At 38.0% G+C, this 24,753-nt stretch overlaps 1 protein-coding gene across 3 annotated transcripts in view; it reads right to left on the bottom strand.

Annotated features, from left to right (window-relative positions):
* SLC44A1 (solute carrier family 44 member 1) overlaps positions 1 to 24,753 on the bottom strand; it is a 171,879-nt gene that overhangs the window by 70,322 nt on the left and 76,804 nt on the right. For all 3 annotated transcript variants that reach the window (XM_036021993.1, XM_028506228.2, XM_036021992.1), the window contains exons 4-6: positions 20,646 to 20,782; positions 7,727 to 7,817; positions 49 to 218 (exon numbers count right to left, since the gene is read on the bottom strand). In XM_036021993.1, coding sequence (XP_035877886.1) covers positions 49 to 218; positions 7,727 to 7,817; positions 20,646 to 20,782 — 398 coding nt within the window. The remainder of the gene's footprint in view (positions 1 to 48; positions 219 to 7,726; positions 7,818 to 20,645; positions 20,783 to 24,753) is intronic.

Here is a 24,753-nt window from a genome sequence, read left to right as displayed (position 1 = left end):
CTTCTGCTGCATTACTACCCAATAGCTAATAATGAGAAAAACAATTACCTAGTGATAACAAGCAAAGTCCCAATATAATTTCTTTGCTGGTCATTACTCCACTAATCAGCCTGTGTAAGACACTATTGTCACTGACAAAGGTGATCAGGGCCTCTGCAAACTTGGCATAGCAGGAAATGTTCACAGGAGCACAGCGATGGAAGAATGGAATAGGTGCACTGGTGACACAAGAAAAAAAAATCAGAAAAAAAATTACTCCTACTTAATATAAATGCCACATCAAACACACAAATGAAGGGTGAATATGACTGCAATACACTCCACCCTCCACACGTCGTATGGGAGCTAAGAGCTGTGAGCTGGATGCTATGAGGATGATCGTCATGGGTAGTGACGCAAATCTTACCACAGACCTTATCAGAGAGGGTGGAGTGCACATTCCAACGGAAGACATTACCCTCCCCTTCTAAAAAGAAACACACACACATATACACACACACATATAAAACCACCGAAAGCAAAACCAAACACTTAAACTCCTCAGCCTACACATCTGTCAATCAAGGGGCAGATGACAAAGCTTACAAACATATATTCATTGAGCTGAAAATGAAGTTTTGCCATAAGCTATTTAAAAATAAAAACACACATGTGCTATTGCTTGAAATGTGCCACCATTAGTAGGATGTTTCCTCTATCAGAACAGCATGCAAAACCTTATGTTAAAAATGGTGTTTGGGCACAAGCTTAGGAACTCTCATATAATAAGTGATGTCTCAGCATGACTTAGTACAGCATAATATGCAGCTATTTCAAACCATAACCATGGCCCTGACTGGTGTGGCTCAATGGACTGGGCGTTGATCTGCAAACCAAAAGGTTGCTGCTTGATTCCCAGTCAGGGCACATGCCTGGGTTGCAGGCCAGGTCCCCTGGTTGGGGGCATGTGAGAGGCAACCAATCAATGTTTCTCTCCCCCTCAATCCCTCTCCTTTACCCTCTCTCTAAAAAATAAATAAATAAAATCTTTAAAAAAATAAATAAAACAATAGCCATGAATAATAATGTATGGAAGTATATATGACATAAGAGAACAAGGGGAACCCCCCTATTTATATCTAATGTGATGATTATATCTCTGTATAAAAGATATATATATATATATATGGTTCAGAACAAAAATATAAATAAATGAAAAATCTCTCATTCAGTAGGGTCATCGAATTTGAGGCTACTTGCTTTCTTTTTGTATGTTGTTACCATGAGATTATTAACATCCACAAAAGAAATAATCTTATGTCGGACTGCAGCTTTTACTTGTGAAGGAACACAGCTATGCATGGTGCATGACATTAATCAGGTTTGTTACTGACACGGCTCTACTTTAGCTTCTGAGAGGGCAGATTTATAACTTTAGTTATGAGACGGTAGACATCTAACCCGGAAGAGATTTCAAACAGAACTCGATGAACATGCCCTCAGTTGCGATCTGTTGAGATTCTAAGAGACCCTATATGTGTATCAATGCAAGAAGACACACTTATGTGTGTGTGTTACGTTAAAATTTAGCCATTGCTAACATAAATCCCACATCTTCAGAATTATTTGTAGGACTGTCAGTCGCAGCTCTCATAAAACATTTTGACTGGAATGATACAGTATGTTTTTATTCTTGGTTGGCACTGTATTTTGGTCATCAGTAGTTAAGATTACATGGTCAAACATCCAATTCCAAGGTTCCTAATCTCTGTGAAGCAACTTTGTATAAACACAAGAAAAATACTACCCTATTTTCCTTCCTCAAATGTTGGTAAATGGTATCACTGTGAGTAAGAACAAGCAAATTCTTCCATACTGTTAAACTTCATGGAACAATAAAATAATATAATATAATTTTAAAGATCCAGCCTTACCTTAGTTACGCTTCATTAAAATGTATCCCAAAATGATGTGACAGTATGACATGGATGTTTATTTTAAAAAATTTGCATCTTGTCACCTGTGGGTGTATTTGTGTATACCTCTAAAATGGTGATCGTGAAAGTTTTAGTGAAAGTTGATGACAAAGATTTGATATTTTGTCAGAAACTGCAGAAAGCCAAAGCATTCTGAGTAATGCTTTAATTGCAGGTATGCAAGTCATCATTGTTTCACCAAAAGTTGTTTCACTAATGATATAAAAAGATATTAAATTACAAGATACTTTGAAGTGAAATGGATTTAGTTAGGCATATTACATACAAGAAAGGAAATCAAAGAGGATTAACCTTAAGTTCCTAAGTCAATGGAGGCTGATTTGGGAAGGAAACCTCTAAACGGATGCTGTCTAGATACTGTGCCTACCAGATTAATGTCCCCATCTTAGGGCGTCTAACCATATTTTTAACTAAGGCTTGGTTCTCTGGCCTTGAAGTCCTCTCTGGCCCATGATTACGTGCATCTTCCCCTGCTTTATTTATTGGCCTATCATCTCTGGTGTAGCCTCTGTTTAACTCACTTGCCTCTGACCTTAAACATAAAATACACTGCCTTAAGGACACTAATGTTTTTTTCTTTATTTTTAATAGCCACCAATTTTTTTGGCCTGCTTTCCTGTTTCCTTGTTCCTGTCAAGTAACCATAGTAAACTTGATCCTCTGAACAGACATGACTCCACCTATATAGCTCTCATATCTTAATAGGATGCTGATGTGTTTTTATACTCAAAGAAACACACATCATTCCTAAAAGAAATCAAGGAAAGAAACCTGGACTTGGGTTCAAAAGCCATGAGAGATTGTCCTAACATTACACAGTTGCATATCACTCCATCTCTCCCTCTCCCTCTCTCTCTCTCTCTCTCTGCTTTTCCATCTGTTAGTTGAAAGGATAGGAAAAGTCCTCTGTCTTTTCTGATATTAATGATAATAACAATAATATTATGCCCACCTAGAAATCAATGATTCTAAATTAGTAGGAGCAGCAAGCTCAATATCTTCAGTATGCTCTGCTTTTCCATCTTAGAATGAGAATAGATCATTTGAAAAGGGAAGGGTTCTACTGTTAAAATTCTAGTCCTTCATTTTTTCAAAGAGGAAATACTGTAATATCTGCTCTGATCTTACTGTTTCAGGTCATTTTTATAGTGTGTATAAACATATGCCCATAAATATATGACCAATTGAAAAGAATACTTTTTATGTGTATCCCTCAAAGAAATGAAGCAAAAAAACCATAGTCCCTTGACTTATAATTCTATCTGTGTCTGTTAAAAATAAAAAAAAAAAACAAAAACCCTGACAACCCTAAATTTCAAGGTTATAGAATCAGCACAAGCTGATTAGCTACATTTTTTTAACTGATGGTCAAAATATGCTCTTACTGGTACAGAATAACAGAAATAGAAGGCAAAAGAGAAGATAATCTTTGGACACAAGAGTAAGAAATAAAATTAAATACTTAGCTTTTAAGTAAAAAGTACTAGATTCCCTTTATACCTCACTCTTTTTCTCAACTCTTACCCAAACGAAAACAATTCAACCACTCATGAGTTAATGCTTGAATTATTTTCTTACTACTACAATATCTAAGTAATCATGGCATTGATACAGTTTGTCTTATACTTTACCATTTAAATCCCATGATATAATGAATTTAAGATGAGTTAGCTGATTTCATATACCTTTCAGAAAATAATAGTTCTGGCAGCCCAGTATACGAGATCTCTATTTTAGTGGCTAACCTACACAACACAGCCTGTGCTTCTTCGTTGAGAGGACGAGCATGAAGAATTCTATTTATAAGCTTCACTACTTTTTGAAGCCCACAGAACACTGAATCTCTAAGAAGTCAATGCTGTTCCATCAGGAACTGATGCTGCTTCACATGATTGAAACATTAGTCAACAGGAACAAAATGAATTTATAATGAGTCTTTTAAAGACTTTTCTTTTTAAATTGGCCATTCATTGGAAAACATACTGTCTACTTGCCTTTCCATCCAGACTATCACGATTAATGAGCCCCCTCAAAGTATGGGGACAAACAATGCCTAGTATCTTTTATCCTTATGCCTTTATAAGAGAAGACAGGAGTAGGCACCTCACATAATTATTTTAGGACTTCGGATTATAAAACAAAAAACAAGAGCAGTAACTCACAGAGGCAGACAACAGGTCAGTGGTGACCAGTGGAGGAGGGTGAAATGAGTGAAGGGGGTGAATTACACGGTGACAGATGGAAACTAGGCTTTTCATGGTGAGCATGACACAGTATATACAGATGTCGAATTATCATGTTGCATACCTGAAACTTTATAACATTATAAACCAATCTTAACTCAATTTAAAAAACTCTCCGGGTTCTAAATAAGCAATTACACATGATTTCTAATTAAAAGTTTTATTTCAGAAAGAGGAACAACAGAGGGTTCTGGCAATATCTCCATAGCACAGAAAAGACAGGAAAAAAGTCAAGAATCTGATGGTAATATGCAATGGTTTTCATATATTTTATTTTATCTTTTTCTCTTCTTTAATTCCTGTACTCTCTTTCTCTTAAAAAAAAAAGTATTATAGATTTTACAAGAACTTAGATTCAAATTCTAATTCCCAACAATTAGCTGTGTGCCCTTGAATAACTCATTTAATCTCTCTTATCTTCTATTTCCTCATCTATAAATTGGGATAATATCCTTATAGGCTTTTGTGAGGGCTAAATGAGATAATACATATGAGAAGCTTAATATGGTGGCTGGCACACAGTAGGTGATTTATAAATGTTAATTTACCTTGAATCCTTCATTCAAAAATATAAATAGGTAACAAGTTTTTCTTGGCTGTTAGTATCTCATTTCCATATTATGTTATTAATTCTCCAACATCCAGCATGCTTTCTGACATCCAGAAATACCACAATCAATGTTTGATGAATAAACTGAATTTATGCAATCTAGCTCTAATACTGCAATTTTCTCTAGCTATACCTAAACCTTTAAGCAGTGTAAGAACATAGACTAAGCTAGTGTCTCTATTGCTACCATGCTTACCATGTCACTAATAGAGAGTTATGAATTTGGATAAATATGGCACTTTCTAGGCATTTGTTTTTAAATTCAAAAGCTCTCCAGAATACTAACCATTTGGCAATTACATGGGACTAGTGGTTTATTGAAAATTAATTTACAAGTGCTTTTCTCTAAAACAGGCACTGCCTTCAGCTGCAGAAGGTGCCTGGGTGCCCAGCAAAGTTGGGGGAAAGAAGGAAGGCTCAAGATCGAAAGGATACTACTCTCAAGTCAAAAACCAAGCACAATAATGGATGTGAACACATATTACCTTATTTAACCCTCACAATTCCATGATAGAAGTGTAAATTCTCATTTCATATACAAGGAAACTTGGTTTAAAGAGAGATTAAGAGAGTTGCTCAAGCTGACAAATAGAAAGTGGTGGCACAGAACTCGTGTCCAGGACTATCTGGGTCAGAGTTCAGCTCTTTCTGTCCCACTAGGGTGCTCCTAGGAGGACAGCAAAAGAGACGTGAAAGATGCCAAGGGCCATTTGCCTGCATCACAAGTTTGCCTAGTGCTAGTCTTTTGGACACATTAAAAAAAAAGTCACATATAAAAATAGTCCCTCCTGGCTGGCGTAGCTCAGTGGATTGAGCACGGGCTGCGAACCAAAGTGTCGCAGGTTCAATTCCCAGTCAGGCCACATACCTGAGTTGTAGGCCATGGCCCCCAGCAACCGCACATTGATGTTTCTCTCTCTCTTTCTCCCTCCCTTCCCTCTCTAACAATAAATAAATAAAATCTTAAAAAAAAAAAAGAAAAAATAGTCCCTAATATTTTTAAAGACAGAATTTCTTAGGGACACACTAGATTTTAGTCATCGTTTTAGATTTGGTATTTAATACTAGTATGAAACAAGGCAGTGTCCCGAGTTTTTTATTAGAACAAATTTATTCTGATTTCTGATCCTTTCATTTTGCATGCCAAATACTAAATGATGCTATTTACAGGGTCCAAATCTGCCTTCCTCCTATCAACTTTTTCTTCTTTATTTTCCAACAGGCTGAGTTGAGACAAAAGTGATAAGACACTTAGATTGTAAGGATCTTTAAGGTACAAACATTACATATACTCAGTTTTCAGATGGTACAGGTTTGTCACTGCAGCTTGGATTACTGACACATTAGTGGATAACCTTGTTAGAAGCCAAGTCTGTCCATCTCTACACTCCAAGCCCCTAATACTACGCTTTGTCTTTTGGTGAGTGCCCTTAGGATGCTGTATGTGAGATGTGAGTGTATGTGCGGCCAAGACTAAAACACCCCAAATAACCAGGAACAGGTGGTTCTCAATGAGGTAGGTCAGAGGTGAGAGGCGGAGGATGATTTGCAGTATTAGCTGCCCCACACCCCTGGATTCCCACCCATGTTATACAGGAGCAAAGCAACCTCATTCCCAAAGCTTTCTAGTTATGCTTTTATAATACGTTTATGCCTTAACATAGTGACTGTACTCAAAATATGCATTTAAAACAGAATTTAGCAATTCAGGAGGACACAGCTTTTCTTCTTCTTATATTGATAAATTTTCTCCAGTGACTCTATTTAAATGACCTCCTTTTCTCTACTGTCACAGCCTTCCTGATGTTCTCACTTTTCAGAAATGGCATCTCCTTATCTATCAGTCTAAGCCCATAATTTGTAGATCCCTTTTACTTAGTATGGTTTAAAATGGTTCCTTTATTTTTATGTCCAAAGGCTTTACATTTTAACACCAATAGCAACTTGACAAGACTAAAAGCTGAAACCAATTTAACTGCTATATCCTTTGTCTACTTTTCAATAGAAAATTTCAAATTCAAGTTAATAAAGCACAAGTTACACCCATAAGTAATCCAAAGGAAAGTAGACATGAGTCTCAAAATTTTGACCAACAGCTTTCTATAATATACTGAGATGCAACAAAAGGAGTTCAAGTCAGTATTCCTGGAGACGCTGACTCACGTCATACATGGGTCAGAGATACACGCTAAGGTTCTTGAGATCAGCCATGCTCCAAATCCTATAAACCTCAGTCTGAGGATGTATTTACAGTGCTTGAAAATTCCCTTCCTTTCTTAAAAATCAATTTATAATTTTAAAATTTGCTTTACTTATAACTACCATGAGGTTTTTCCTCATTCTTGCATCCATTACCTGCCATAGGTATTTAGTAACAAATGTTTGTTGAATAAGACCTTGGGTAAGATATGCAAACAATCTATTACAGAGAATGGATCTAAAGGACATAGCCTACAATAAACTATAGAGAATAATCACTGGAATATTTTTTAAATTTGTCATGTAAATTTAAAAATGTCCCCATTAGTATTACTGGGATCAACTTCTAAGAATCTTTAAAGGCTGTGAGACTTGGCTTGTAAGTTTATTGTAGATTTTACAATGATTCAGCAGTTTTGTACACTTAAACATAATGTCACTTAAAAAAACAGTGAGCCCCCAAAAGAAATTTTAAAAACCTGATAATGAGAAAAGTTGTTTGCCTGTGTGGCTTTTTTTAAAAGATATAAATAACATGTTATGATGTCTACTATTACTTTAAATACTTTGATGTGAAAGTACTGGACCTAGGAAACCGGTATCATCAAGTGACTCTTTTCTCAGAATAACATGTACAGTTTAAAATCTACCTACAAAAAAACAAAAACCACAAGTTAACAATATGCAATAAAATTTACCTCGCTGGAACTGGAAGTTTGGGGCAAAGAGGAGGAGCTTTTGAAGATGTGTATTCAGAAATCTTTAGGTTGTAGCGACATAGTGCTGAGCCTGTTGAAAGAAAAGTTATACATTAGCTAGCAGAGTGTGAATAAATTCTCTTATTAATGCACTTTATTTTATATGTGAATATTAACTCGGCATATATAACTTTCAAACATTATAGAACTTTATAGGATTAATAAGAACCTGATTGGGTCCATGGTACCAGTCCATCATTTAAAACATTTCTTCTGCAGTAACTTATGTACAAATTTTAATTAATACTATTAAGGGTAATAAGTACTAGAGCTACCTTTATTAAGGGATTGTCTGTTATATATCAGGCTATGTGTGAGTGTGTGTATTTTAAAGAGTCAACTTTAATTATAACTGACCAAGCTGCATCCAGGAATGCCTCCAAACAACTCAACTGAAGAAAAAGAAACATGATAAAATTCTCCTGCTGAAGAAACCAAGAGTCTTTGCCAGCACTACGACTTCTGAGAATGAGGCTGAGCAGCCCATTCCCAGGCTGGTCTGTCCCCTCCTCCCATTATGCTGGGAACTTTTAGGAAGTTACTGGTAGGCTAAGTCTCTACCTCTATTCCCATAAATATTAATATCTCTTACTAAAACTCTATAATGCAGGTATGTATTATTAAATCCACTTATAGAGAAGGCAATAGAGGCTAAGAGGTAGGTAAACGAGCTCCCCAGCAGAAGAGGTGGGCTTAAACTCTAGATCTCTTTGACCACAAAACTCACACTCAAGCACATATGCAACCTCTCTTTTCTATGCTCCTTATGACTGAATATTTAAAATTATTGCACATAGCACACGTGCATTCAGATATTACTTTTTTCTTATTTAAAAGGCAGGAAACACTAACTAAATAAACTGAACAAACTGACAAAACTGCTAAACTGATAAAACAATCCTCAGTTTTCAGATAGTTTAAAAGAGCTTAAATTCAGGCCTGGATTGGTTGTGCAAACATCTGTTCTCTGACTATACAGCTAATATGTATCTAAACAATATACAAAATTCAGATGAATACAGTCCGCCAAGGTGTTGATAAATCTTATTTTACTGACTTGTTAATTTTGTACAATAGATATTGTTAACTGAGGCAACCTAAGCTATAATCTAATTTTGCCAAGGATCCACAGCTTTATATCAGGTAAATTGCTTATATTTTATTAAATGATGTTCCTACCAGATTACTAATTTGGTTAAATACTTTATTATTAAATACAGATAGGACAGCTTTCCATTTGCATTACATAAAACATGAACTTTTATAATGTACCGCCACGGCAAAAGTTTAAAATATAATGTGAAATGAAAATGGCAGATTTTAACACTGAAATAATTATAGAAATGTCATGTGAGGATGTGAGAAGAAATTGAAACGGAATATAGAAGAAAGATCTGTTGGGGTAACACCATTAGAAGCGATGTTATTTTATTCAGGCCACAAGGCCTTCATTCACTTCAGGAATGCTGCTCCCAAACCAGCAACCAACTTGTCAAGAGTTTAAATATTGGACTATAATAGCATACTTACATAAACACATGTAGCATCTATTTTACATAAAGATAATTCAAGGAACTTAACAATGTAAAATGCTTTTAAAGAGGGACTTGAAAGTTATATGGCACTGTTCTTCAAATTTCTTCAACTTCTTAAAACAAGACTCAATAGGAAACTAAGGTTTTGAAACTGTTTTTGAGTGTTCTTTTCCACTGTAATGACTTTTTTTAGGTTAGCAAAATATTAAAATTCTTAACTCTTCTGAAAGTAGTCTTGCATGTGTGAAGATAATGCCACTTGATTCCATGTACAGCAATGGCAAGCAAACACTTCAGATTAATCCCTGAAATAGCTGGGACCCCTATTATAGAACTGCACGTGATAAAAAATAGCAACTGTGCCAATAACTGCAAAGCGCCCAGTGCGATCATCAACTTCCTGATCTGAATTGTCAACTTACTTCTTTCCGAGTCCAAGATGGAATCGATTTGCACAGTGTGAAAGGTCCTAACTAAAGCACTGTTCCGCGTTGTCAAACACCCAGCTCCATCTGAATTCAGCGAACATAATCTCCATCCCCACCCTCCCTCTGTTTCAAAAAGGAGGTCAGCAGGTGCAACAGAGTTCAATCTTATAAATGCTTTCCTAGGATAATGCTCAATGAAAGGATAATAGCTTTATCTCTGATGGTATTCTGGGACACTGGCCAGTACAAAATAGATCCTGTACTAAATGGATTAAAGGGAAAAGATCTTTACAATGTGTTCGTCATAACAATTATAAGAAACTTCATACTGCTTCCTGCTCAAAGGGCTGCTGGACAGAGAAGACTCAGGGAAGAACATTAAAACAACCCCGTCGTGGCAAACATTGTACGGTTGTTTTTTCTTTCATGTTACTAGCTAACACATTTTCAGCAAACATTTTTAAGGTAGTATCTTTCTTATTTTTTTAATAGGGCAAGTATAAACAATATTAGCAGAAGAGGCTTGGTCACAAACAGTAAGATGAAATTTTTCTTCTAATGCAAAATTAGGAAAAAATCATACTTGAGTAATGAAAAATCTAAAACAAAGAGCAAAAAGCTTATCTAAACCACACTAGAAATCTCAGCCAATGTTAATCAAATGCCATCAAAATGAATGATCTTAGGTATCTAACTTTGGTATATAAACATTTGTCTCTGTAAAAGGTTGTATAGCCCCCAGAGTGTTTAACTACTACAATTTTTTCAATGCTTTATAATATTCAATTATTTATTCTTCAGCTCCATATCACTTATAACTCCCATAAGAGGTATGTTTCCATCACCATACTCTAAACATTACAGATGAAAAAAATTAGTAACTCTTTCAAGCCTTACGAGCATTCACTGGAAAATTTAGAAATAGAATTCTTTACTTCTAGGCCACAATGTTTCTTCTGTGTCATTCCTAATAATCATAATCAGACAAGTATTCAATAAGCTCCTGGGCAAACGATGTATGCCCCACAGATACCTCAAAAAGAACATATTTTTAAAAACCCAAAAACATTTTTATCTCCTACTCTCCAAATCTGCGCTACCTCCTCCCATACTGCTTCAGTCCTGGCTCCATCAACCATGAAATCCCCAAGATGAAATGTGGACGTCATGCCTTCTCTTTTTTATCTGCTGTCTCCCCCCATACCATTCAAGATATTCATGGTACCAAGTTCTGGCAATCAGACCTTTCTGTGCTGTCTCAGACCTTCCAGATCTCTTACTGAGTCAGATGAGCTCCTCTCCCAAAGGGCTTCCCATCTCCATCCTGCACACAACCTTCCTTTGGGACTGTCTTTGTAAAATGGGCATGAGTTGTACGACATCCCTGTCTTCAGGATAGATTCCAAACTCCTCAGCTTCAAGGCCCTCCTACATCAGGCCTCTACTTAAAACTCCAGCCTCATCTTAATATACTTAACTACCTACCTACAGTGGCTACAGTTTAACAACTGCCAGGCTTTTTCACGTGCTGTTGCCTCTGCACGGGCTGTCCTTTCCTAACCAGTACCTGAGTGAGTGTTCAAGTTCGACAAGAACTTCTATGAGCGACTCGAGCTTCACTTCCTCTGTCAAGCCTTCTCCGACTCACCCAAGCAAGGATATATACCGCTTAGCTCCATGAGAGAGGTAGCATATTATTTTGTAACTTTTAGATTTATGAGAGTATATATCATCTCTAATTTTACAATGTGGTCTCTTTGAAGACTGGTGTCTTATGCTTCAAAATATCTGGAACCCATATCTCGGGCACATAGGTGGTATTCAAGCCTAATACATGGTGACAGAAGACGGTTTGACTGTAGGTGGTGAGCACACGGTGCAATACGCAGATCTAGTATCGTAGAAATGTACACTTGACACCTATGTGAGCCTGTTAACCAACGATACCCCAATGTGTTTAGTAAAAATTAAAGAAACATAAAAAAGGAAAAATACCTAGTTTAATCTCACATTTTAGTCTTCCGTGTTATATATAATGTTCATATGCTTTTCACTACGCACTACAAAATATAATATCTAAAATTTCTCAAGCTTGGCAATGTTTTGTTACGGGGGGATGTCCTGTGCATTACCGGAATGTCAGCTGTATCCCTGGTCTCTACCCCCTCGATGCCAGTGGCCACCCCCTAATTCCTCAGCCAGTGGGGACAATCAAACACGTGTCCTAACATTGCCCAATGTCCCAGGGCAGGGATGGCAAATGACCCTCACTCGTGAACCACTGGTCTAAAACACCAAATTATTTGAAACAAAGATACAAAGCCAAAAGCTGGTTAAGTTAGAGGCTAATTCTTCTTGCTTTAAAATTTTGTTTAATTTACTATTACTGTAATATTTGTAAGATATGCTAAAATTAAGATCAAAAGATTCCTTAAGAAACATGATTTAGAAAATTCTAGCTAATAAAAGAAATAAAACCTCTCAATGCAGAACAATTTTCCTTATGAAAAACAAACTGCATTGCCATGCGAAGTCCAATGAATTTAATTCCTTTCTCTAATTAAGAAAGCATTATATATTTACATGCTGGAAAAATGCAAGGCAGTTTTCAGTTTCAATTTGGAGTAACTAAGGAAAAGGATGGACATCTTTGCAATTTCCAAAAAGCACCCTTTAACCAGCTGATAGTGTGACACCATATCAACCACTATTGGCACACAGCAGGCACACAATACCTATTTGCTGAGTGAATTAACTTCGGACATCTATGTGCGAGACTTTTACTACATATCGTGGAGGATGAAGGGAAATTTGCCTGTCTACTATAATGCAAGCTCCTTAAACATGAGGACTGTACCCTGTCTCTGTCTTTTTGGCACATATTTAATGAGTGTCATTTAATTATTTGTAGAATGAAGAGTTAGTTTCAATTGCATTACCAAATGTAAGAATTTTCCCCACGTTTTAACAATCAAGTTTCCCTTATGGATCTCTGACTTGGTGGCAATCAAGTCAGTTGGTAGGGTTTATCACTTCATTCATTATGAATGATAATAAGTACAATCTTTTGATTCACTGCATCAAAAAAAATCCATAATGACTCTGTGGTTTAAGCTATATCGTTACTGACTAGATAAGGATTATCAAAAGTCTTAATATTCACAAATTTCATCTAAACGGATCAGTTAATCTGTCAAGGTTTTCAAAGTAATGACCACCGAGGAAGCACCCAGCTGCATGGCTCAATTCAAAATGAGAGCATGGTTCAAGTGCCAAGTCACAGAGCTCTCAAAATGTATACAATCCACAGTACATCGAAGAGGTGCTGTTAAATGGGAATGCTTGTTTACAAACTGCAAATGGGGCAAAACAAAAGGAAAATAAAATTTCAGCCAGTTTACTACTATGTTACAAAAACAATACATACATTATAAAATACAGTAGAAAAATAGTTTATCCTATGTATAAAAATAGTTTGATAGGAATAATGCAAAAGGTCATAAGGAATTCCATGTAAAATATTAGCACCCACTGAAAACATGTTTAATGTCCCCAACTGAATCACAGGTTATTTTCACTTCTAAGCTGCTGTTTAGAATTTAGATGGCCAGTGGAAAGAATAAAAAATCATGCAAAGCATCTGGCACAGTACATGGCCCAAAGCAGGTACCAATAAATGATATGCTGAAAGAAAACGCAGGTCTTAAGTAGGACTTATCTGCTCAGAGCTGGATGCCCATGCTGAATAATGGGGCAGTGGGGTCGAGTGAAGGGTGGTCTGTCGGCCAGAGGTGGTGGTCAGGCCAGAATTAGAGAAGGGAGAGGGGAGGGCGAGAACTGTCTGAGCCCACACTCTCACCCTCTCTTCACCACCTGTCATGGTCTGGCTGAGTTGTGATGAAAATCTCATGAAAGCTGAAGTTAGCAACGGAGGGAGAAGGGTAATTTCCCCTTCTACAATGCACACATTATTTGAGCTTTCAAAAACAATGATAATAAAAAGGACAGCAACCAGTTCAACAAAAGTGGAGAGAAGGAGAGTTGATGGAATTCATGCTCTGCTGAAAATAAGAACTCGGACGGGAGCCCTCGCCAGCCAATCTCAGTTTCTCTGTGGGGCAGATGTAAGGTTAGGAAAGGGGAAGAGCAAGAGGGCTTAAAAGAAGTGGCATGAATAATCACTTGGAGGGTACGTGCAAGACAGGCGAATGAATAAATAAGATGAATTATTTAAGAGATGAATAAAAAGAACTGATTTCACAGCAGTTCTGGTTACATTGAAGCTAAACAATTTACCTGCTGGTAATGACTCGGATACAGAACTGAGTACACTGAGGGAATGGGAAATTACTAAGTGGCAACAGCGATGAGGAGGGAAATTCAGTCCATCATTCGTTCGGAAAACATTTATGAATAGCTACTGTGTGAAGTCCTATATTAAGGCTGGGATATTCTGAGATGAATACAGTATGATCTAGCTCCCAGGAAACTCATGCATTACTGCAGGAAAATGATAAACAAAGAAGTTTAATACTGAGGTCCTTGTGGTTTTGGCAACTTAAATTTTTTTAAAGCAACTTTGAAACTGTTGTATTCCCTAGCATCATATATTATGAGTTGTATCATATATAAACTAGGAACCATAATAAAATGCACATTTGTTGACCTACCACACAACTCATGTACAAGAACTTATACTTTCATATTCATCTAAATTCTTCTGCTTGTCTTTCCAAGCTCTTGGCAGCATGGCAGCATCTCGACATAACCAATCTAACTTTCGGCTGTTTCCTGCCAACTTTCTATTCTAGTCACGCATACTTGGCAGTGTGGTCCACAAGCTTACGTGTCCAAGAAACCAACTCCACTTTCTTGTCTAAAAGAAACAAAGAATTGAGAAATATTTTATTTGCCTACTACATGCATTTCTTACAGGAACCAATAGCTTTCCTTTATGAAAAATTTTAATAACTTGTAAAGGTAATAGAAGTTCGTATGAATAAATGGTTGTAAGGGCTGAAAAGTACTCTCAAATGCTGTCATGGAAACTTAAACTTCTTTGAAAAGGGCATACTATCTTTTCATTCTGGTAAAAAAGATATTACTTTACCTTGCATTTTAAAATAAGGTTTAAAATGATCATTTAAAGATTTACTATCATGCTTTCTCTTTCTTGAACATTTTAATTGTGGCAGAAGGCACATGATAAAAATTTAGCATCTTACCCATGTTCAGCAGCACTAAGTGCATTTACACTGTTGAGCAACCATCACCACAGCCCACCTCCAAAATCCTTCATTTCTTGCAAAAACGAAACTGTATTGTATGAATAACACAACTTCTTCCTCTCTCTCACAGCCCCAGCAACCGCCATTCTATCTTCTGCGTATACACATTTGATTATTCTAAGTACCTCACATAGGGGGCTCATACACTATTTGTCCTTTTGTAACTGGCTTATTTCACTTAACATAGCGCCTTCAAGGTTCATCTTTTCCTTCCTTTTGTCAAAAAAATTGTGGTGAAAACAACAAAATGTATCATCTTAACCATTTTTAAGTGTATAGTAGTGTTAATTATCTGCACATAGTTGTGCAACAGATCTCTAGAATTTTTCACTTTGCAAAACCGAAACTCTATTTCCATTGAATACCAGCTCTCCACTGCTCTGTACCCTCAGCCCCAGCAACCACCATTCTCCCTGCCAACAGTCTGACTACATTAGATACCTATGTAAGTGGAATCATGCAATATTGGTGTTTTTTTGTGACTGGTGTATTTTACCTAGCAAAGTGTCCTTATGTTCATCCATGTTGTGACATGTAACAAGATTTCCCTATTTTTTTAAGGCTGACTAACATTCCATTTTAAGTATGTACCACATTTTCTTCGTTAATTCATCAACGGACGTTAGGTTGCTTCTACCTCTTGGTAGAATAATGCTGCAGTAAACGTAAGTCTGCGAACATATCTTTGAAATCCTGCTGTTAATTCTTTTGGATAAACACCTAAAAGCGAGACTTCTGGATCATACAGTGATCTATTTTTTTAAAGAATTTTATTTTTTTAGAGCAGTTTGAGGTTCACAGCAAACTTGAGAGGAAGGAACAAAGATATTTCCATACACTTCTTGCCCCACATATGTATGGCTTCACCCATTATCAACTCCACCACAGAGTGGAACACTGGATACAACTGATGAACCCACAATGACACATCATAAAGTCTATATGAGGGGGGACCCAAAAAAACCCGGAATTATATTCTGAGGTTGAACCCTGTGTAGTACAGGCTTTCCCTGCTAGGTGAGTGTTCTAGGAACCCACCTGTATCAGTGCACCAGCTGGTGTTGTTGTGAGAGGCTGCGTTTGGCTTCAGTGAATCTTTTTGAAAACTCTTTAGTCAATGCTTCTGCCCATTTCATGATGGGTAATTTACGGGTACACCTGCGCATACCACACTGAGTGTTCAGCAGTTTCTGACCAAAAATAGTATTACCCCCATGCCCTAACCTCCCTATTCACCCAATCTCACCCCAAGTGACTTTCTTTTGTTTCCCCAGACCAAAAAAGTCCTCAAAGAGAAATGTTTTGCTGATGTGGAAGAGGTGACACAAAAAACAGCAGCCTTGACTGGTGTGGCTCAGTGGATTGAGTGCTAGCCTGCAAACCAAAGGGTTGCCAGTTCAATTCCCAGTGTAGCGTACACGCCTGGGTTGCAGGCCAGGTCTCCAGTGCGGGGCGTGTGAGAGGCAACCACACATTGATGTTTCTCTCCCTCTCTTTCTCCATCCCTTCCCCTCTCTAAAAATAAATAAATACAATATTAGAAAAAAAAACCAGCAGAAGCACTAAAAGGCATCAAAATCAAAGAGTTCAAAACTGTTCTGAGCAGCAGAAAAAATGTCTCAATAGGTGTACTGCATCAAATGGAGAGTACTTTGAAGGTGACTGAAGTTTAAAACATGTAAGAATAAATACACAATTTTTAATAAATTAATTCTGGGGTCCCCGCTTGTAGTTTACATTAGGTTTCAGTCTTGGTGTTGTACATTTTATGGGCATGGCCAAATGTACAATTCCACGTATCCATCCTTAAAGCATTCTTACTGTCCTAACAATCCTCTGGGGTGATTCTATTTTTAAATTTTTAGGAACTTCATACTGTTTTCCAGTGGATGCATCATTTTACATTCCTACCAAGAGTATTCCTACTTCTTTGTATCCTGACCAATGTTCATTATTTTCTGTTTTGTGGGGTGTTTTGTTTTGTTTCTGATTGTAGCCAACCTATTGGGTGTAAGGTAGTCTCTCACTATGGTTTTAATTTGCATTTCCCTTATGCAAATTAAAGTTCAGCATCTTCTAATGTCTTTGTTACTAACAATTTGTATATCTGCTTTGGGGAAATGTCTAAGTCATTTCCATTTTTTAATGAGGCTGTTTTTGTTGTTGGTGGTGAGTTGTAGGGGTCCCTTATATAATCTGGGTATTAACTCCTTGCCCGGACATTACCCTTTACAAGACTTGCAAATATTTTCTCCAATCCCGTGGGTTGCCTTTTCACTCTGTTGTGCCCTTCATTACACAGAGTTCTGAACTTTGATGTGGTCCAATTTATCCATTTTTTCTTTTGTTGCCTGTGCTTTCAGTTCATATTGAAGAAAGAATTGCCAAATCCAATGTCATGAAGCTTTCTTCTGTGTTTTCTCCTGAGAGCTTTGGAGTTTGCTCATGCACTTTGGGCTCTTTCGTCAACTTTTACCAATTCTCTCATACAGATTTGGAAATGTCCCACTTAAACCTAAATGATCTCTTAAAGATATTTCTGAAATTAATGATTGAGATGTATCTATTTGAGGTCAAAGGGCCTATGCATCTTCTAATAGAAGTATAGCTGTAACAATCTGTGGACACCAGGGACCTCCTCTCTATTATAATTTCATAGTTTTTCTATTTGCTTTTAAAAATGATTATCCTCTCCATCTTCCATTGCTGGGCTTCTTGATGTTGCCATTATTATTACTTTTTTAATGCCTAAACTATTTGCAAAGGGCTGCCTCAAAAGGCTGAGGGTGCCTTTTTTGCTAGTTACCAATTTAAGAAGTCTGTTTCCTGAATAATATTTATTCATTAATATGTGTGAACACCTGCTCTGTGCAAGACGCTGTGGGAAATACAAAGCTGCAAGACTCACCAGGAGGGTCTTCTAACAGGACCTTACTAGGCCACACTCAGTATCATATTGCTCAGAAGGATGCTGACAGGCAACAAGGGCATTTCTTCCCTATGAATCCACACAGTAGGAAACACAGCCAACAAGGAACTAGCTCCCTTTGGGCCTTCCAGATGACATGCCAGGTTCAGGGTCCAAGACTCAGATCCAGTAGGTTCAAGAGAACATGTTACAATAGCAGCCCTCAACCTTTCTGGCACCAGGGACTGGTTTCAGGGAAGACAATTTTTTTCCACAGACGCAGGCGGGGTGGTGGGGGATGGCTTTATAGCCTACCACCAGATGCAGGTCAGTTGTTACTTGTCACCGACTAATAGGGTTTTGATAACGAGTCTGCAAGTAATTGATTTATTATGGTCTCTGTGGTCAAACCTCTCTGCTGATGATAATCTGTATTTGCAGGTGCTTTCCAGCCCTGGCATCACCACCTCAGCTCCACCTCAGATCATCAGGCATTAGGTGCTTATAAGGGGCCCCGCAGGCTAGATCCTTCACATGCGCAGTTCACAGTAGGGTTCGAGCTCCTGTGAGAACCTAATGCCCCTGCTGACCTGGCAGGAGCCATGCTGCTGTGTGTACAGCTGTGTCCCGAAGCTGCTCAGGGGGCAACGTGAGCAATGGGAAGTGGCTGTAAATACACTCGCCTGCCGCTCATCTCCTGCCGTGGCCCAAGGGTTGGGGACCCCTGTGTTAGAAGATAGTTCAACACTACATCATAGCTTTAGATGCCAGGGTAAGACACATAAACTTTCATTTTATTACTTTTACCACTGATTTCTGAGCAAGGGATTAACATGATTGAAGCTCTAGGAATAGTAATATGGCAACAGTATGTAAGAGAGCTAGAAGTAGAGAGAAACTGGAGATAGATAGGAAGACCATTACATTCCACTGGTGGAATAATAAAAATATTTCAACAACAGCAGCCAACACTTTTTTTTAAAAGCAATGTACTTTTTTGCCAGACGCTGATCTAATCATTTTCCTGCATTAACTCTCCATAACAATGCTATGAGGTAGTTTAGGTACATACATTATCCCTATTTCATAGATGGAGAAAGTGAGGCATGGAGCGATCAAGTAACTTGTCTAGGGTCTCACAGCTACTAAGTGGAAGGACCAACGTGTGAGCCCAGATAATCTAGCTCTAGAGGCCATACTCTAACTGCTCAGTGACACTACCTCCCAGAGTACACGGCATGTGCTTACACTGTCTAAGGTTTTAGGAAAACCCTTAAATAACTCATCCCTCCCTAAGAAACCTGGTAATACAAGGCCAATAGTTCTGATATCAGACTCAGCACATCGACACATCGGAGGATACTGTGTGGGAATAGAAAATGAGATCTTAAAGGGTAGTCGATACCTCTTTATTCAGTGCCCACAAGTATCCAGTAAGTATCCAATACTCTTCACTCATCATCTCACTTAATCCTCACAACACTCTATGACAGGGGAATTATTTTAAATCCACATTCTATCAGGTGAGGCTCTACTTGCTGCCCTTCGTTACAGAGCCAGTCAGTGGCAGAAGCAGAGTTAGAATTCAGATCCAAACAAATCCCATGCTCTTCCCACCATCATTTAGCTGTGGACAGGAATACCTCCAGTCTGTGGTGTTTCTGTCCTCAGAGGCTAGCACCCCATCAGAAAGACTTCGGAGCCATGTTGGTGTGGGTACAGCTATGCCCCTAAGCTGCTTCTCCACCCAGCTAGAAGTTATAGCTGAGTCAACCCTCGTTCAAACGAGACCGGGCACACGCAGGGTGCTGACACAGTAGACAGGGGACAACCCTTGTTCAAAGAAACTAACACTCATCTGCATCTGGGCAGGACTGAGGCAGCTCTGAGGATTCCTACACACAAAATACAAACGTAACACCTTGAGAAGTTCACAAACACAGGCTTTGGGGGCCACGAATAATGGGGCCCTCTGCCCAAAGAGGTTTGAAAAATCTTTGGAAGAAGACTTGGGGGACTCACACGGAGCTGAGGATGGCACCTGGGGGTTAGAAACCCAAGAGTTCCGTTCAGGAAACTGACTGTTGGTTTTCTCAGCAAATTCCCCATGTTTAACCTCAAAGTTTTTCAAGACTTCATTTTTTAGAAAAGTGGTTAAGACATAATGTTAAATTAAAAAGGCAAAACACAAAATTATATACATCAACACACTGAAAAATGGTGGAACCTTGGTTTTTACTTCATTTTTTGGTGAACTTCTCAAATTTCCTATAAAAGACATATATTACATTGTTATCCAGAGGTAAAAATAAATATACTAATTGAAATTCTTTTAAGAAATACCACCCCTCCCAATTTTACCTGGAGTAGTCTAGTAATTCCCAAATACTCAAACAGGACACATAAAAATCGCCTGAGACATCTGTTAAAAATATAAATTTCCAGAGTCCAAAGACCTACTTAGTCGGAATTTCCCTGGGTGGGGCTCAGGGTCTGGAGTTTTAACAAGCACCCTAGGTGACTATAACATTTGTTTTTTATCAAGGAAGTCCAAAAGTACTTTCCAGTCTCGTTTTCTTTCTAAGGTTCTTTGATGATTTCTTTTTAACACCAGGTCAAATCTGTACTGGAATGCAAACACATGAAATTTCACAGCGAGACAGTGTCTGGGGCACTGACTCAAACAGCCCCCAGTCTCACCATTCATCTCTGCAAACTTCTGAACATCACTCAGGGTTTTCAGTTCCTGCCTCGGACATGCTGCTACACACAGTGCTTCAGACTTGATCTTCCGGTTTATCACGTCCAGATTGCACGGATCCAAGAAGAATACATACCTAAAGCATGGAGAAAAATATTGAGATGCTATTTTGCAGAACACATTCTGGTTCACTGCATGTAAGCAAAGAACATCTATTCCGCACTCCTTCACAAATTTAATCATAGATGTGCAAACATTTCGCAAATGTAGTCACAGATAATTTTTTTAAAAGAATAATTTCTTAGCCCTGGCCTGTGTGGCTCAGTTGGTTGGAGCACTGTCCCATAAACCGAAAAGTGGCAGGTTTGATTCCTGGTCAGGGCACATACCTAGGTTCAGGGTTCGGTCCCCAGCAGGGGCACAAATGAGAGGCAACCAATCAATGATTTTCACATCAATGTTTCTCTGAAACTAACTCTCTCTCTACCCCCCTTTCCTTTCCTTTTTTTCTTGTTCCCTTCCTCTCTCTAAAAGCAATGAAAAAAATGTTCTCAGGTGAGGATAAAAAAATTTGAAAAAGAATAATTGCTTATAAATATACTGTTAAAAGCAGAAATAAATAAACTGTAGGATTCACATTTTTCATTATTTTTATAATATTTACATTTTTGTCATGTGATTTTACAATTAGAAATTATGTACTTTGCCATTTTTTTAAATAATTGATTTTAGGGGTTTTTTTGCATTAAAAATTACTGGAAAATCCCAATACTGCTTTATTAAATTGTAGTTTATATGCAAACTTCAGTTAATGAATATATAATTATATAAACTGTCTAATTATAAAAATGAATATATAAAACTTTGGCTAAGGAATATATAATTATAAAAATGCATTATTAAGTAAATAAAGTTGAATGAAGACTAGAGGGAAATATACCAACATTTTAACTATAGTCATTTATGAGTATTAGAATAAAGTAATTTTAATTTTCTTTTATTTTTCAGAATTCTTATCATCTAGAAAAAAATGAAAATTACTTTGGAATTGATAACTATAATAAATATTACTTATTAAAATGGCCCACTTCATATAAACAAAATAACCCCCAAACTGTAAATTATCCCTTTTGTATACTGTACATTTGTATTTTAGAAAAGGCAAGATTAAGTAGAAATGACACTGAAACAGTTTTTTAATGTGATGAAGTTGAAGAGGTATCAGATTGCAGATGTTGCCGTTTGCTGAAAGAGAAAGTAGGAGCCAAACATTCTTCACTGAGATCAGCCAAGTCTAATATTGATTAAGACAGGGAGTACAGATAGAAATGCGAGATAACAGTTAAAGAACCCCAGCCCTGGGTTCCAGTCTACTGGGTCCATGGAATCTTTCATCCGCCAACCGCCTTCCTCGCACTGTTAAACTCTGTTTCTATACAAATTACAGTTCAAATGAGAAAATACAGCAAAATATAAGAATTAGGTGAGAAAACTGGAAAGCAAAAATAGTGATATAAAATCAATTGAAACCTACTTAATTTTATTTAACCAATGTCACCCCAATAAATTTAATTAAAAATATAAAGTCAATACAATCCATGTGCAGGGACAAACAATATAAAGGGATACTGGAAAAAATTAAACAGAAAAAAACAGTATGTGTGTGTTGGTGGGGGTGGGGTAGGCTAGGGCGGCCTTTGCAGGTAGAATAACACTTAGCATTGCACACTTTGGTGGAGCAGGGGACCAGGGACTCGGGGTGAAGTGCAAGTATAAGCTACAAACCACCAAACTAAAAAAAAAATTTTTTTGTAGCCCTGTTAGAGACTTCAATACCATTAATGTCTGCATAGATAAAAGGCAAGGAAAGAAGTCAGGCAGAAAAATGTGGTCCACAAGTGGGATTCACAGACCGCTTCTGGGCTGATGACGGGGGGGCTAGAGCACACAGAAAATGCTGTCAGCCTGTCTGTGGGAGTCATGGCCCCCTTACTGACTCTCCCTCCAGCTGTCCCGTCCATCTTATTGAGCACGCCCATGCCTGGGACCCTGTGTGTAACCATACAAAGCCAGCCCCTGGCCAGGACACACTCAGATCCTTGATGAAGGTGTCATAAAACTTTTGAATCATATACCACCACCACCACTAATAATAATAATGATGATGATAATGGTAGCCAACATTTATGGAGTACTTACTATGTACTAGGCACTGTATTAAACCCTGTACACACATTTACACATTTATCCTCAAGACAGCCCCGTTTTATATTTCTGTAGGGGAAGGTAGACGGGGGCAGTGGAACTGGGGTGAGGAAGAGGAGTTAAGTGCACAGTTCTAAGTGATGAGCAACGCCTTGAGAAATACCTGGAAAACCCACACGGCAATAGAACAGCGGGTCTGAGGCAAAGAAGAGAAAGCCAGAGGCTGCCAGGACCTTGCAGCTGGATCAGAAACAGTGCCTTTCACTGAGAACAGATGCTGTGCCTGACAGTCCTGCAGGCTCTGCCCAAACCAAAGCCAAAAGTGCTCTCACTACCTTTGCAACTTCTTTGATTTGTCATAGTGACTGGGTGGCAGGCAGCCTTAGACCTCACAGGGGTCAGACCAATCTGGACTTGCTTTCTGGTTCGCTTTCTTACTAGTTGTCTGACTCTGGGAAATACATGTATCCTCCTGAGCCTCAGTTTCCTTATATGTAAAACTGCATATCACCAATTTTATAGTTTTTTGTCAGGTTATTGGTAATGTACATAATGCACCTAACAGTCAGTTATGTATGCATTCAGTGATGTATACCATTAAGGAAACTAACTTTCATACACTCTACATTTGATAGTAGGGCACTAAATTCAACACTTTCTGATATGGACATGAAACAGGGCTAAATACTAATGTTCAGCTTTTGTTTGGAAGAAATATCTGTGTAGGAGTGCTCATGACTGACAGCTCACTAGCCTGGACAAGGAGGAAGGGTGCCCCCAGAACTGATCTGGCATGAGGAGAATGGCACAGCAGGAGAGAATTCTGCAGTGGCTGTGACACTGTAAAACTGACATCGCTCAGGTTTCAGCCTGTTTGTGGTTTGTGAGAATCTATTTCAGCAGAACTGGAAAAAAAACCCATCTTAAATGGTATCCTCAGGAAATACACTCATAGACATAAACCATTACACTCAGAACCATCACCCAATTCCTCACACATCGCACGTATTCCCAGGCACATTCATACAACACAGGCGTGCGCCCGCCCACACGATGTTTTAAATAATTTATAGGTGTCAGATTCAGATTCTATCAACACTGACTGGATGTTTGGGTGCTGGGAACTGTCACATTCACGGGTTTATTTGATCCTCACAACAACTTTATGAGAGTGAGGCCATCACCATTCCAGGGAAGATAAAACCGAGACCTCGAGGGATTAACTACATAGGCCAAGAAGGCTAGTTGGTGCCAAAGCACAAATTCAAGTCGAGTCTTTCTGATTCTCAGTTTCATTCTGCCTCCAGTCTGCCCGATTCCCAAATTATTTCCTACAAACACGATAATCTTAACTGTTCTGTATTATCTTTGCATATTGTGTCCAGCGTTACGAAGTTTATCCAATCCAGGGCAACATGTTCATAAGTAGTTATAGTTCAACTAGTTAGTATTTAACTGAATATTTCAGAGGAGGAAAAGTGCTTGCATCAAACAGACAAATTTATGATTGACTAAAATCTCACTTTCTTGCATTTTGTTTTGAAAATGCACGTACCCAGGCAAATAAATCCTTAGGTTCAGTTTTCATTTCAAATGAAATGAACTATTTGTGGCAATTTTATTTTTTTTTGAAATGAAACAAAAACCCAATTCTAAAATAAGCATGGCACTGGCAGACCAGATTATTATAACTAACAAGTCTATGAATGAGTGTTTTTCAACTGAGAGGGTGACAGACAGCTGGTGAGAGGCCATAAAACATTCTAGACAGGTTTCTTAAAACCTGCAGCCTACTTTCCTTGTGCCACCAGGCAGACAGCTGGGAAAGGGATGGGGCATATGAGTTCTGAAACAGTACCTTGAGGAACTCGGATGACATGCCTTGGCCCCTGTGCCCTATCC

This window comes from Phyllostomus discolor, chromosome 3 (assembly GCF_004126475.2).
Source record: "Phyllostomus discolor isolate MPI-MPIP mPhyDis1 chromosome 3, mPhyDis1.pri.v3, whole genome shotgun sequence".
Lineage (NCBI taxonomy): Eukaryota > Metazoa > Chordata > Mammalia > Chiroptera > Phyllostomidae > Phyllostomus > Phyllostomus discolor.
The sequence above is the reverse complement of the archived record's forward strand: the minus strand, read 5'-3'. Positions and strand labels throughout refer to the sequence as shown.